This window comes from Ammodytes marinus (genome assembly GCF_949987685.1).
Source record: "Ammodytes marinus genome assembly, chromosome: 14".
NCBI classification, from domain to species: domain Eukaryota; kingdom Metazoa; phylum Chordata; class Actinopteri; order Uranoscopiformes; family Ammodytidae; genus Ammodytes; species Ammodytes marinus.
The window spans coordinates 24,584,329-24,600,486 of NC_137218.1; the positions used below are offsets into that span (position 1 = coordinate 24,584,329).

A 16,158-nucleotide genomic window follows, 5' to 3' on the forward strand; every position below is an offset into this window, starting at 1 on the left:
TTCTGGAGAATGTTTGTAAACAGTGAATATCTCCTTACTATCAGCTACCTTGTCAACTGAAAAATAATCTGGTGGTTTGACAAGCCTTCTCCAGAATCATTGACTGCACCTTTAATGCAGCCATTTCGACAACTTAATTAAACTGACCCCATTCAAAACATATGAAGTGGCTCAATATCAAGTAGTAAAGGTATTGCTAAGAACTAACCAAAGATGCAACCACCTCTAAATGTATGCTGTACCTTATAAGTTGTTTATCTGTTTAACCTACTAATGAATTATCCCGTTTTACTTTTGTTTCTCCGCATTTGTATTGTATATCTTTGTCATTTTTATTGTAACATCAACCTGTCTAATGGACTACAGATGGAAATTAGCCCCCGGGCTACAATCTGGCATCTTTACGTGTACTGCTGTACATGTTCATTAATGTGCATTGCCCTGAAACAAATAAAAATCAGCTGAAAGTGGAGGTCCTTTGCAGAGCAGAAAAAAAATAAACATTGAGAGAAAAGGTTGAGGGTTACAAGATTTTTTTTTTATTGACATGAGTTTATAAAACTCTAAGCCAGACGTGAGCTGACAGCCCAACACTGTGCCAACAAGTTGTTCCCAGTTTTGTCGCAAACAATGCAATAAATTGTGATCCCTGAACCCTGGTTTTATTTTATATTACACTCGACAGCTTGTTGTCATGTGCTTACGAGGGTTACTTTCTTTAGAACACTTCTCAGGAGTGTGGAGTGATGGAATGTTTAGTCGACCTCCTCAATGGTTGGTCCGGATGATCCACCGCCACCGGGAGCTGCGCCACCGGCTCCGGGGAAGCCACCGGCCATGCCCTCTGGCATACCGCCGGGCATGCCACCAGCGCTCTGGTACAGCTTGGTGATGATGGGGTTGCACACCTTCTCGAGCTCTTTCTGTTGATGCTCGTACTCTTCTTTCTCGGCAGTCTGCAAAAAATATAACATTTTAGTATTCAGGTAATTCACGTCAATGTAGCCAAAAATCATTTATACCATCTCTTCCCCCACCCCCCCCCCCCCCACATGTATTTACCTCTACAATATAAATATTGTGTGCAAGATTAATGTAAAGCTTTCATTACGCTTGTGGGTTCTACTGTATTTTATTTTGTCGAAAAGGACCCCTTTTAAAACAAAATGGGTTCATCTCAAGGTTATTCCCGTCAACAATGTCAATACAGAAGACCAACAAATGTATTTACCTGGTTCTTGTCCAGCCAGGCGATGACCTCGTTGCACTTCTCCAAGATCTTGGTCTTGTCGTCGTCACTGATCTTGCCGGCGAGTTTCTCATCCTCCACGGTGGACTTCATGTTGAAGGCGTAGGACTCCAGGGCGTTCTTAGATGACACCTTGTCACGCTGGGAGTCATCCTCATGCTTGTACTGCTCGGCCTCCTGGACCATGCGCTCAATGTCTTCCTTGCTGAGGCGACCTGAGGTAAAAAAATCCACATGGTCAGAATCTGTGGTACAGAACATTTGAGATGGTGCTAGAAGTCAAGTCAAAACTCACCCTTGTCATTGGTGATGGTGATCTTGTTCTCCTTGCCGGTGCTCTTGTCCACAGCGGAGACGTTCATGATGCCGTTGGCGTCGATATCGAATGTCACCTCGATCTGGGGGACGCCACGGGGAGCAGGAGGGATGCCTGTCAGCTCAAACTTGCCCAGCAGGTTGTTGTCCTTGGTCATGGCACGCTCACCCTCATAAACCTGTTGAGAAGATGGTGTAAAGGGGGTTAGCAGACATGTTTGACACGTGTATTCAGTACACTACACAACTTTATTTCGCTCAGACATCCAAGGAAGGTCAGGGCCATCTTTGGTCTTTCGACCTCTGGTGGAAACTACGAATGGCAGGAATAAACGTCATCACTGCGAAATTGAGACAATTTATAGTATGATTGCTTTGTCTGTTTACCTGGATGAGCACACCGGGCTGGTTGTCGGAGTAGGTGGTGAAGGTCTGGGTCTGCTTGGTTGGAATGGTGGTGTTACGTTTGATGAGGACGGTCATGACGCCTCCAGCGGTCTCAATACCCAGGGACAGAGGGGTGACGTCGAGAAGCAGCAAGTCCTGCACATTCTCTGACTTGTCACCGGACAGGATGGCGGCCTGGACAGCTGCAAAGAGAAACTACGGTTAACCTTCTAGGCAAGTATTAGTTTGAAACTCAATGTGAGGTCATGAGGGCCCAGTTGTGCTGCTTGTATAATGGAGTGGAGTCAGCGATTCTGGAGAAAGTTGTTGTCAATATCAGTGAGTATATCTCGCTGATTTTGACGACAAGCCTCCGCCTTTAAAAAAAGGGAATGACCTGCTTCCATTCCACTTACCAGCTCCATAAGCCACGGCCTCATCTGGATTGATGCTCTTGTTGAGTTCCTTTCCGTTGAAGAAATCCTGGAGCAGCTTCTGGATCTTGGGGATACGGGTGGAGCCTCCGACCAACACGATGTCGTGGATCTGCCCTTTGTCCATCTTGGCGTCGCGCAGAGACTTCTCCACGGGGTCCAGGGTGCCACGGAAGAGGTCTGCGTTGAGCTCCTCGAAGCGAGCCCTGGTGATGGAGGTGTAGAAGTCCACTCCCTCATAGAGGGAGTCGATTTCAATGCTGGCCTGGGTGCTGGAAGACAGTGTGCGCTTTGCCCTCTCGCAAGCTGTGCGCAGACGACGGACGGCCCTCTTGTTGTCACTGATGTCCTTCTTGAACTTGCGCTTGAACTCTGCGATGAAATGGTTGACCATGCGGTTGTCGAAATCTTCTCCGCCAAGATGAGTGTCTCCGGCGGTGGACTTTACTTCAAAGATACCGTCTTCGATGGTCAGGATGGACACGTCGAAAGTGCCGCCACCGAGATCAAAGATGAGAACGTTCCTTTCAGCGCCGACCTGGAATTGAAAATCGGTGGTCATTTTTTACTCGACTGCCTAAATTTGATCATGCACATACAGGTATAGAAATAATTGTTCCGCGCGTCTTACCTTCTTGTCCAACCCATAGGCGATGGCAGCAGCTGTTGGCTCATTGATGATACGCAGAACATTGAGGCCAGAGATTGTGCCAGCATCCTTAGTTGCCTGACGCTGGGAGTCGTTGAAGTAGGCGGGCACGGTAATAACAGCATTGTTGACAGTCTAAAAAGGAAACAAGCCAAACATTAATATCATTTATAATTAAAAAATATATATATACACATATATGGAAATGTGTCAAAGGCCATGTCAAATAAAACGTACTTTTCCGAGGTAGGCTTCAGCAATCTCCTTCATCTTAACCAGCACCATAGACGAGATCTCCTCTGGGTAGAAGCACTTAGTCTCACCCTTGTATTCAACTTGAACCTTGGGGCGGGTGCTGTCATTGACTACTTCAAATGGCCAGTGCTTCATGTCTGACTGTACAGTTGCGTCCTCAAACTTGCGGCCGATCAGTCGTTTGGCATCTGCAAAACACAGGCTTGTTATCAAAAGAGAAGGGCACTTATCCAAGAGATTTTATTCAATTAAGAAGATCACTCAGACATCCAAGGAAGGTATTGGGCCATCTTTGGTCTTTCGACCTCTGGTGGAAACTACGAATGGCAGGAATAATCGTCATCACAGTGAATAGTGCTTTAATAGTTTAACGTAGGACCATTTAGTATTTTGCTGTTATGTCATTCTTGCCTTCAATTAGGAAGTTAAAACGGGTCGCCCACATTTTGCAAATTGACTGAGGTACCAGTAAAATATGTTGCACAGTCACAGCCGAGGTTAAGCATTTCAAAGTACTTGATAAATCTGTTTTTCAGTAAGCTGGACAAGAATGACATAAAAACCACTATCACAATAGTTGAGCACTAAATAAAGTATTCTTACCGAAGACTGTGTTGGTGGGGTTCATGGCGACCTGATTCTTGGCTGCATCGCCGATCAGCCTTTCACTATCTGTGAATGCAACATAGCTGGGCGTGGTCCTGTTGCCCTGGTCGTTGGCGATGATTTCAACTTTGCCATGCTGGAACACACCAACACAGGAGTAGGTGGTCCCTAGATCGATACCGACAGCTGGTCCCTTAGACATGATTCCTAATAAGAGGGGGAGAGAAAAATAAAGTTAATTTGATATTGTACAATTCAGAGAGACATTTCAGTTTCCCAAACATCATTCAGTCCACAACACCAGCTAATATACCAGTTGTAAATTAATATTAAATATGTGGTAGTATTAAGGAGCTGGAACATCAATAGTGACACTTAATGAAATGGTTTTATCAATCCAGTCCAAGTCTCAAACCATTCTGCACTTTAAAATGTTTTAAACCTGCAGTGTGTAGAATTTTGGGTTTTATTTCCTAGCAGATTTTGTAGAAAGTAATTATAATATCCATAAGTACATTTAATTTAGTGCATAACAGCTGATTTTTTTTTTTTTTTTTTTTTTTTTTCCCTTAGAAAGGGTCTCATATATCTCCATATTTCTGCATATTTTGGACCAAGGCCTTGTGCCGCCATCTTGAAAGTGTCATAGTTGGAATGTCATCAGGTGCATTGTTTAAAATTTAGAATTGTTCTTGTCCTTGAAGGCCAATGTAGCTTCTGTTATTATTCGAAAGGGGTGGGGTTACCCTGGGAGTGTTGCATTCTAGAACTTTGTAGAACTTTCTTGATGGTGTCATATTACACACTGCACCTTTAATGTCGCTCTAGGTGCAAAATAGTCCGTTGGATTAAAAAATAATAATTTAGAACATATATGCAATTTACTGTATTTACAAATTAGCATTTGTTTTCATAAATAATAAGTGTAAGGGGTAACTTGACTGCAAAATATCTGGCTCTGAGCGCATGGCGCCATATCTGACCACGTGACAAATGGGACATCAAGTTACCGCATATGGATAAAGCCGGATATTGATAAAAGCCACGTTATCTTCAATATCACAGCAGTAGACCAATGAAAGCATTATCCCTGACCAATTTAAAATCAACAGTTAATCCGAAGGGAACCGATGCCTTAAAAAAGCTTAAGTTAAGACTCATAACTAGACCATGGGACTTTTGTTCTGAAAGAAGACCGGAAGCAGGTTACGGCTAGCTTGACAGTTAGTTCGAGAACATTCTCGAACATCTTGTGATCCATACCCCCACCCTACCCGCTTTGATTCTGTAGCCAACGTTAGCAAACGCTAATGACCGAAAGGACATTCCGGGACAGACCCGTTACAAGCATATTCATTACAATCATCCATATCGTTTACAGCCAAAAATCACATTCTGTATGCTTTGCCAGCGAATAGTGACCAAGCAAAATACTAGGTTGTTCGCGCCACCGACGCAACCCACGAGGGATATGGAACATTTTGCTCAAATAAAAGCGTAGTATTAGGGACTAATCAAAGAATAACTTACCGAATTGTTAAACCGATGATGACTTTTGATGTTGGGTCGGTTTGGGCCGCGGCGAGGATGACTCGTCCTTGCCGGTATGAGAAGGGAAAAGGAGGAAGGACGTTATTCTCAACCTTATATATCACCGGCAAAGTAGCCAATCAGACGTCGAGTCTCTGAGTCTTTCCTCAACGGTCAACCAATGACGTTTCGTATAGCCAGCCCACTTCCTGTTTTATTATCTGGTGTTAATTCTTCCGTAATCGCTTTGAATCGCTATAAATGACAGCATGGCCGGCGGTATCTTTGTCTAGAAATACAAGATGTACTCAGGCATATGAGTATGACCATTTTATATCAGAAGTATGTATGCGTATCAGTAGGACACTGCGTTTATACTAATATTCTATTGAGGAAATCTAAGTAAAGCTCAGGGTGGTTACAAAGTCCTACTACTACATGCGATCTAACAACCAAAATGACCAGGTTTTCAAACGACTGGAATAAACACTGAACATAATCTTTATTTGAGTGTTTTTTCTTAGTTTGTGATGTAGTTTTGAAAGAATGTATACTGTCTAATATGATATTGTAGGCTATGTTTTCAGCCGCTGTAATGTACTGCCCTTTGTTTCCCATTCGACCAGGACTGGGAAACAAAGGGCAACATGTTCTTTTCAGCTAGTTTCTGTAAAACAACACGGTACTGTTACGGTTTAGGGCCCGAAACCAAAATAAGTAGGTGAACGTGAGATGCTCATCTCATCACCTTGTATAACAGATGCCCAGCCGGCATAAATGCGCTGCACCAGTTTACGTCCTCAACGTGCGCTTATGCAGTGAGTAGTGGCGCCAACAAACGTCAGTCCTCAAGAGGGCGATATAGAGCTTATCATTTATACCTCTTATAACTGACAACAGCAGCGATGTTGTGTAGGCCCTATGTGTTATGTAGGAGTTTCGCTTACTTACATGATCCAGCGAAACAGTCAAGACTGAGGAAAAATGGTAATTTATTGTAAACGTATTACAATTCATGTCTAGGCCTATAGGCCTACTTTATTGTCATTTAACAACCCTTGTTCATGTTTCTTCTTTGTATTACAACTATTAAAACATGCACTCTAAAGAAACAAAGGATGAATATCCTTTTAATAATTTAAATATAGTGGCAAAATTATATCAAATGTAGATTTTTAATATCTGCTTTTGAAGTAGGCATATTTATAAGCTTATCTCCATCTATAATTATTGAGGCATACAAATTTAACCGATATTTAAAAATAGATGATTTGCTTCTTAATTTAAGTTACACGGTTTCTTCAGTTATGTTGACAGCTGTGTTATAAATACCTAGCTTTAGGTTTTACAGGTGCCTTGTTTGTCTTCAATATAGTGAGAAATCACAATAGTTATTTTTTTTACTTAGTAAGGCTATTATTTCTCTTTGCCCTGTATGTCTTGTTATGTCTTTACGGCTGTGCCTGTAATTGTTGAGCATGTGATAAATTAACAAAATAAAAGTTGAAACAAAAAGAGAAGCCCCCCACATGGCCCTCTATGGAGCATGTTTGGGGCATAGTTTATAGTTTTACACATGACAGGATACATGTGGAGACTATGTTAAACTGATGAATTAACACTCGAAAAGGATTTGAAATGTCACGTCGCGCAAGATGATACCACTTTACGAAAAATTGTTAAAGACAGCTATGCAAATATGCAAAAACATAATTTATATTTCACTTCAACATAACTAAATAAAAAAAAATTATGCCATTATCTTACTGCAAAATATAATTTATTGGTGCATTTAAACAAAATGTATATATACATTATTTACAGAGTACGGACAGTAGGCTACTACAGTTATAAGCATTGTGTTACCACATTCAAATCTGTGGAAAAATACATTATGTGTGAAAGGCTATTTAGCTGATCGTGTAGGCACACCATGGTACTGTGGATATTGCTGGCATCATATGCTGTATATTACAGATATTTATAGCTCTGTCTCCTTTATGTCACATTTGGCTGCAGCTTGTCCCAGGGCTTGAGGTTGAGAAGGCTGCTCTTTTTTTACACCCTCTCCTGCCTCCATCGCTGCTGTGTTTATCACTGAGGTTATCACTGCTGGTCTTTCAACGACGTATTGTGTGAATGCAGTGTTAAAGAGCCCTGTTTGAAACAGAGAGAGAGAAGAGAGAGAGCATACAATCAGTGATAAGTTGAACAAACAAGGAACACACAGACTGTACTGTAAAAAACAGCAATAAAAGAAGGGCTGACTAGAAATCAATGTAGTTTCTAATATACTGTTAATGCGATACACTGCAGGCGAAAACTGATTTTTCAAGCCCTGTCAACACGTCTTCTTAAATATTATATATCAAAGGTCCAAAATACATTTAGGGGTTCTTTGACTAAACCTCGTCTGTTTGTGTTTGTATTTCCATCTTAAATTCGATTCAACTCTGATTTTAACTATGGCCTATTCACCTGAAGTCTTCCACCGTAATATAAATAGATGTTTGGTAGTTCTGAATTCAACCCATCATTTCTGATTGTGATCCTAATACAGCTTTCTCATAAATCTGGGGTTCAAGTGACCTTTGTGGCCGGATTGGTACACTACCACTACTTTCCCCAGGCTGGCCAATAATGGTCACCCAGCCATGTTTTTTTTAGCAAACAATTGTCTTAATATGATCCATGTTTAATTTCAGGAAGCATTGTCATGTGAGACGGATTAAATAGATATTTGCTGTTGCATTGCAGTCTTTGCTGGCACCAATGTGTCTCAGTACATTTCCATATTCCTTGTTGTGGTACGGAAGTGCTGAATCATGAGCTTACCTCTTCGCCGTTGTCCCTGGACGTTTCTCTCTTCCTGGCTTGACTTTGATTTACTGCTCTCCTCTGATGGATCTGCTGACTCTTCATTCTCTGTAACAATAAAAACTGTCATATGTTTTTTTTGTGAATACTACAAGTACTTCTGGGTTTGCAATAGGAAAGTCCATTGCTTGTACTAATCATTGCAGCGTTTTAAAGCTATTTCTGGATACACATGGTAAAAAAACCCAGCACAAAGCATCTGCCTAATAAATAAACTGCTGTCTGTGACTGAAGTTAAAACTAACAACAGCTTTAGTGGGATGTTGTTGATGCGATTAAAGGTGGAGACAGTGATTCTGGAGACTGCTTTTTTCCAAAATCAGTGAATATCTCCTCACATGTACTGTTTGTGCGCTGAAAATTAATCTGGCGTTAAAACACAGCCCAGGCTCTGTAAACAGGTATGTTGATAGCTACGGTGGGCCCCCTTTGTTGACATACCCTTTGCTTACATGCCAGTTTGCAGAGCCTAGGCTGTGTATTAACACCTGACACACAGTAGCGGAGAGGTAGCTGATCGTGAGGAGATATTCAAGTGATTTTGACGACAGGTATTCTCCAGAATCACGCACTCCACCTTTAAATATCATTCACTGAAAAGGGATTATTGGCTGCTCACCTCTCCTCCACAAGATGTGTGCTCTCCTCAGCTTGATGGCAAAGAAAATGACCACAACCAGCAGACAGAAGATCAGGCTTGTCACCAGGAAAACCAGTACTGATGAACTTCCTCTGGATCCTGTCCGTGTTATTGGGTCATTAAAGCTCCCTGGTGAATAGACAGGATGAGGGTAGGTGGGTCAGAAAAAGACATACTATCTTATGACATGAGGCAAGACATGTTATCTCATTAATCATTTTCATACCAGAGATCCTGAACATTGAAAGTGGAGTCAGTGATCTTGGAAAATCACTTTTTGTCAAAATCAGGGAATATCTCCTCATGATCTCTACCTGTCTGTGTGTGTGTGTGCGCGCTGAAAAGAAATCTGGTTTTGATGACACACAGCCTAGGCTCTGTAAACTGGTGTAGCTATCTACCGTGGGCCCCTTTATGTAGGCTAGATGACCATTTACAGAGCGTAGGCTGTGAATTAACAACATTTCTTTCAGCACGGATCGTGAGGATATATTCACGGATTTCGAGGTTGAAGTGACTTTGACAACAAGCGTTCTCCAGAATAGCTGTCTCCACCTTTAAGACTGAGTGTGAATTACCTGTACTGTTTCCCTCTGTATGGTTATGGGGTGTGATCTCCTCTGTTGTCTCAGACACAGATATCCAGCCTTTAGAGAATAGTAGAGATGGAAGAAAGAATAATTTACACAGGCTTAGGCTACTAACATCAGGCCTGTTCTTTATGAAACCATTCAATTGTAGTTGTTCAGAATTACCACTAGATGGCATCAGACAGACATTTTTCAAGAGTAATCTCGACTATATTCTTGCAATACAACACACTTGACATGGCTCACCTGTTGTGCTTGTGGCATTAGTGCTGGTGTCATTGTTCCTTCTGGTTGATCCTGAAGATGCAGAGGTTCCAGAGTCCTCTACAAAACAATGGAGAAAAGCAGATGAATAACTGGATGTTATTTGGGAAGCACAGCGGGGGGTTCTGTGTAACTTAAATTATTTCTTTATGACCAATTGTTCTTTTGTGTTAAGAGCAGTGTGGTGTAAAGAGTAGTGATAGGCTCCCTTCCTAGAAAATTATGTCACCTATTACGTTACCATTTTATGTTAAGGTAAAAAAAAAAGTAGCCCATCTGATTTTCAAGTATTAATGTTTGAATGAACACAAGTGAGTTTCACACTCTTAGACTTCCGTCACAGGAAACATATCTGTTGGTGGTGGTATCAGAACTACAGTGGTGGTTAAGCGACTGATCTAAATGAGATATAGTTTCCATCTCAAGGGCTGCTTTGTTTTTTTATACTGTATATTTATTTTAAAGAGCAATATATAAGTAGCATAGAGTCAACCCATTAAATGTTCATTTATCCACAAGAGTATTTCCGTGTAGATTTAACTTTCCTTTTTTAGATACACAACAAATTCATCTAGACATTATTTGTTTTAAAGGATGAGTATATACAGTAGGTGAATATCTCCTCACGATCTGCTACAAAGAGGGATTTTGACAACAAGCATCCTCCAGAATCTCTTTTATATGTTTTTATCAGTCTTGGGTCTTTAAGGCTGTCATAATTTACAATTTGAACTGATTTGACATTTACTATATTCTGTCACATTAAAATTACTTTTTTCATTATGCAGACTTTTACTGTGTCATTCTTTTATCCAATAGTTGTGGCTATTTTGTCGCTAAAAGCTGCCGGCCCAAAAAATCATACACACAATTAAACCAGTTTCACTCACCGATAGTGTTGAGATGTGAGGGTGTGGAAGTAACGGGGTTCAGAGGAAATCCAGTGGCTGTCTTTGGCTCATTGGAGTGAACAGTTGATAACTTTAATGTGGTCTCTGATGAAGGCCCATTCACATCTGTTGTTGCTGGGTGCACTGTAGTTCTCCCATGTCTGGCCCAGCTGGTTGTTGTTATCGGCACATCTGTTGACCTCTGAGGCCGAGCCGTGGGTGAAGTGCTCGTATTTGTGCGGCGGGCCTTTGTATCTGTGACAGAGAGGGGGGGTTTACATTGTTAAAGGTCACAAATTATGCTCATTTCAGGTACAAAATTACAATTGTTGTGTGTTTACTAGAAACTGTTTTCATGGTGTCACGTCCAAAAAACCCTTTATATTTCTCACAGTGCCATTGCTGAATCTCTTCTCTTCTCAGCCTCTGTCTGAAACGCTCCGTTTTAAAGCCAGTCTTGTTAAAGTCCAAAAAGTCCAGTCTGCTCTGATTGGCACTGGCAGTAACTGGCAATCTGAATCTAACTGCCAGTTAGATTCAGGGGTATTTAGGGGTGTGGCTTATCACAGGTGGAGGTAGTGCTAAGTTAGGTTGGTAATGAGGGGGTGTGGTCAACTGGTGTTTTTGAACACAGGTTTTCAGACAGGTGGGGGTGAAGAAAAGAAAGAGAGGGTTTTTTTTATCATACTTTGGGAGTCTCTTGTCACACCAGCGTTAACCATATTAATGTTGAAAAACAAAGATGAAAAAGTGCATTTTGCATTCAATTCTCCGAAAAGCAAAGTGAAAATTCATGCTGAACTTAACATTCTGCTAATCACAGATCTTTTTTCAGAGTAGATGAAACCAGACTATTTACAACACACAAAAAGAGGAAATACACATTTTTTTTCTAAGAGTCTAGTGGTCAGTGAGTGTCATGAGGGAAAACCTTCCCAGTGCTTTCCCTGTTCTGTGACGACACAACTATGGTTTCGCAGTTCCTCAAACAACACTATTTATGCAGAAGTATGTTAAGTAAACAAGTTTTGGCTCATACAAGGGTCTTTTCTATCAATTGGCATTATGTTTATTGCTATAGCTCTTACTGGGTGCAAATAAGACAGAGATAATTATTTTCAGATTAAATGAATTGTATACTCACGGTTTCGTCCAATTTTGACAAAGTTCATCAGAGGTTTTGAGTGCAGCGCTGGATGGCGAATGAGGCATTTCACAGTGGTCCTGTTCTTCACTGGTTGAACATCTATCGTAGCCACTGAGGTGTGTTTTTTACCTTCACGTATGACATGGACATGAGCTGGGGAATGGAACAGGTACAGCCATTAGTATCAATTTCTCCGTACTTAAAAACAAGTTACATCAGAATGCCAAGACATTGCTGAGACCTTTGATGAATATCACGTTTTACACTTCACATTGTATAATCCAAAGACAATTCAAGCTACAAGAAACTCCACGTATGTGCACTATACTTTGCACAAAACTATTGGACACAATGAGACATGGATCAGATTGCTTGTTTCTTCCGTGTAAACTGTTCTACACAGTGCTACACGACTGAGAATGTTTCATGAAAAAGAGAGACAAGTGTAGGCCAGCTACTCCAAAGGTGGAGTCAACAATTCTAGAGAAAGGGGCGCCCTTAGCTCAGTTGGTAGGGCGTCCCCCCCATGGGCCTCGGCCACCAGCGGACCTCGTTCTCTGCATGTCACTCCCCTCTCTGCCCCATTTCAACTCTGTCTCTACACTGTCAATGGAGCATGAAAATGCCAAAAAAATATCTTAAAAAAAAAAAATAAAAAAAAATCTAGAGAAAGCTTGTTGTCAAAATCCCTTTTTGTCAAATCAGTGAATATCTTCTCATTAACTGCTACCTGTATATACTGTGTGGGCTCAAAAAACAGACCAGCTGTTAATTCATAGTCTAGGCTCTGTAAACTGGTATGCAAACATACAAAGTATACAAAGAGGGTCCACCATAGCTAGTAACATGCCCATTTACAGAGCCTAGGCTGTGTATTAAGACTTTTTCAAGGCACACACAGGAGCCATTTATTTCAAGTTCACAACTTATATAGGTTTAATCAACTCACCAAGCGTTTCTGGCCCGTTATCAAATTTCCAGTAGATCTCAGGAGGGGAGTGGGTCCCCTCAGCAGTACATTTTATGACAGTCCTCCCTTCATGCTTTGTTACTTGCATTCTGGGATGACCTTAAGAAAAATCAACACCAAAACCAATGTAAATACAGAACAGAAGTATAAAATGCTCATCCAACTAAAGCTAGGATCATGGCAAGTCATCGTTGTAGCTCTGGTGTTAAAGTCATTACTGCAAGTCATTGTCAACTTTATATCTTTGTAGGCTTGAACAATAAAACTCTCTGTGTCCCGGCCAATTGCAACATTCTACTCACCTAAGACTGTTAGCTCCACTTTCCTCTCCGTCGGGGGGTGGCCATACTGATAGCATGTGAAGTTGCCTCCATCTTTGAAGGTGACGTTGGAAACACTGACGATGAATTCTGTCTTGGACAGCTTGACGATGCTGTAGCGTTTGTCTTTTAAAGCTTGGAAGTCAGGAGAAAAAACATGTTTAAAATACTTACTTAAAAAGAGTGAGAGAATCTTGTAAATGTGTCCCAATTTTGGCATAGACGTATACTGTACATGTGTTGGTGTGATTGAAGCACGAGGTGTGTTGTATTTACCTCTTTTGTGACTGAAAAACATGGTAAAGTCTTCAGGGTTCCTCCATTCCACATGGTTCAGGTGAGCATTGGTAATTGGGCAGTTGAAGGTGACTGTATCACCCTTTTTCACAGTCATGTACTGCCACACTGCTTGTGAAACTGCAATCAAATACAAAGGAACATTGATTTCCACGGAAATTCACACTATTGTAAGTAAGAGCACCATGCCCTTTACAGTCTAATATAACATTCAACATTTCATAAAGTAACACCAATTCCCGCAGCTTCCCCCACTACCGTTCACAAATAGATTAGCAACCGCCTCCAAATACTGAGGTGTCCAAAGTCAAAACCCTGTTTCTCACAGTTTGACTCATCGATTCCTGTTTATGTCACTGTCCTGGGTCACTTTGTGTGTGTGCCTGTTGATGTGTGCATGTGTTTGTGTTTGTGTGTGTGTACTTGTGCACTTTTTTTGTGAGAACCACAGTTGTAGACCTGTAGAGTGAGAACATTTTTGGGAAGTGAGGACATTTTGGATGGTTCTTCTCACTTCGGGACAGGCCCTATTATTTTTTGAGGGTTAAGACTATAGGTTTTAGGTTTCAGGGTTGAATCATCTTTGGTTAGGGAGTAAGTAAGAATTATTTTTGATGGTTAAGTTAGGGGCTACAATACATTATGCCAATGAATGTCCTCACAAGTATAGCCGTACAACCAGTGTGTGTGTGTGTGTGTGTGTGTGTGTGTGTGTGTGTATGTGTGTTTGAGTGCAGAGGTGGTGTGACAGGGGGAAAAAGCAGCCCCCCTGTCACAAAGCTAATGCATTTGTGTTGTGACAGGAAGTGATGTGGTCAGTCCTTTCACGTTGAAAGAGAAAGTAAAGGCGGGTGTAAAGAGAAAATCTCATTATTCTGTGGGTTGTTGCCGGGGGCTCTGGGTGCTTTTTCTTTCCAAAGGGGGGTGAGAATGACGAGCTGTTTGGAAAACCACCACTGTGCGGGCGAGACCAGCAAAGAGGGCAGTGGGCTAGTGGAATCATAGGTCATCAAGAACCTAACTTTAACCCTTTTTCACACGCGTGGGCTGTGTATAAGATATTACTTTACTTACACTGTACAAGTGTATGGAAACAACATAGTGTGTCATTTTTACTGTCAGTAACATATTTTTCCAGAGTTTTTTCTAGACCTTTTATTAGTCATTGCCTTGTTCATTTATTTAAAATGTAATGCCTAATTTATGAAGAAGATTTGCTTCCACAGGAAATACTATATGCATGCAATGTCAAATACTGTATGCAGACATGCAGTCTATATAAACATGCATGCGTATACATTTACAGAATTAAGGCGAAACACTGCAGGTGAATAGGGTAACATTTTAAACTTATATGTAATAATTATGAAACTGACTAACATAAAACAATAATTTCTTGTATTACCATTTTTCAGAAATGTTGGAATAAATATGCGAATTTCACAATATCCAACTGTGTAAATTTGCAACTCTATTCAAATACTAAAATCTAAGAGTTGGATAAAGCCAGAGTTAAAATCTTTGAAATTTTTACAACATATGAGAGTCCAAAGTTTTACAGAAGAGATTTCGGATACAGCCTTTTTCATTGTAATAAATGAAAAAATACTATGTAGTGGTCTTAAAAATGCATTGTCGGCATGTTATTCAGAACAAAATGGATCATAAATCATACACTTAACAACATATGAAGAAATCCTTCAGCAATAACCTTCAGAATACCGCTAACAATGATTAAGGAAAGTTTAGTTGATGTAAGTGCTTTAGAAGTAGAGATTTCTGGTTCTGACTATTGAAAAAAAGTTAATGTTGAAATAATGGCCAGTTGAAGATGTTTGTATACGAAAAATATACTGACGCTAACAGCCAAGGTTTAGTCAGAGAAACACCTAGATTTTAATTGTGGACCTTTCATTTAAAATATTATGAAATAAGTCACGTTATGGAAGCAGAATCATTTTGAGAATAGCCATAAATCTCAAGATTGACCAATGTTTGAAGAAAATCTTTTTTGCCTGCAGTATCTCACCTTAAATGGGTAAAATACTCAAACTAATTCAAACAAAATAATACTATTAAGAAAGTTTAAGGGTGATTAACACATTTAATCATATAATGTATATTGATGACTAAATCAATTGCTCTTCACATAAAACGTACAAGTCTAATGCCTCAAGTAGTATCAACCCTTGCAACAGTGCTTTTGATCAATAGAAAAATGCAGCCATTGGATTTGTCAGAAACTTCAGAGTTTGTTAATACACCCTCACGTCCACAATAAACTATCAGGTTTTGATTTCCACAGCTTTTTATGAACAGATTTGGTTTAAATTCTCATTTCAACATTCTCAACGTTTTTTTCCGCAAGAGAGTTTTCCAGTCAGCGAGTATTGAAGTATTTAAGTAAAGGACTCACCGTGTACAAGCAACATAAGGACACTGAGCTGCAGATTTCGTACCATGTCTGTCACTCACTTTCAATCGCACTCTTCTGCCACGCTTCCTCATCACTCAGTCTACTTGTACTCTGCTACAGGGACCTTCCGTGACATCACTGCTCTGTGGTTTCCACTGACTTTTCGATGCGGAGGAATCTCATGTGATACCTAAAGTAAAAGTATAGGTTAATAGTTCAATCATTTGAAAGTTTGACATTTGATCTAATGACCAACAAAAAGCTTATTCAATTAACACATTTTCATCACAAAAAAATATAACTACTTACACAATTTTGTTTT

At 40.5% G+C, this 16,158-nt stretch overlaps 2 protein-coding genes across 2 annotated transcripts; both read right to left on the minus strand.

Annotated features, from left to right (window-relative positions):
• Positions 1–516: 516 nt before the first annotated feature.
• hspa8 (heat shock protein 8) lies at positions 517–5,546 on the minus strand. Its single transcript, XM_080040774.1, has 9 exons — positions 5,426–5,546; positions 3,893–4,102; positions 3,272–3,477; positions 3,017–3,169; positions 2,368–2,923; positions 1,952–2,154; positions 1,545–1,743; positions 1,232–1,464; positions 517–956 (listed from the first exon to the last, which is right to left on the minus strand). The coding sequence occupies exons 2-9, from the start codon at positions 4,095–4,097 to the stop codon at positions 756–758; spliced, it is 1,956 nt and encodes a 651-aa protein (XP_079896900.1). The 5' UTR covers positions 4,098–4,102; positions 5,426–5,546; the 3' UTR covers positions 517–755.
• A 1,788-nt stretch (positions 5,547–7,334) lies between these two features.
• crtam (cytotoxic and regulatory T cell molecule) lies at positions 7,335–15,920 on the minus strand. Its single transcript, XM_080040712.1, has 11 exons — positions 15,896–15,920; positions 13,400–13,540; positions 13,106–13,258; positions 12,783–12,902; positions 11,831–11,986; positions 10,687–10,941; positions 9,779–9,856; positions 9,521–9,589; positions 8,922–9,071; positions 8,261–8,350; positions 7,335–7,582 (listed from the first exon to the last, which is right to left on the minus strand). Exons 2-11 carry the CDS (start codon positions 13,515–13,517, stop codon positions 7,407–7,409), a joined length of 1,365 nt encoding a protein of 454 aa, XP_079896838.1. The 5' UTR covers positions 13,518–13,540; positions 15,896–15,920; the 3' UTR covers positions 7,335–7,406.
• Positions 15,921–16,158: the final 238 nt, after the last annotated feature.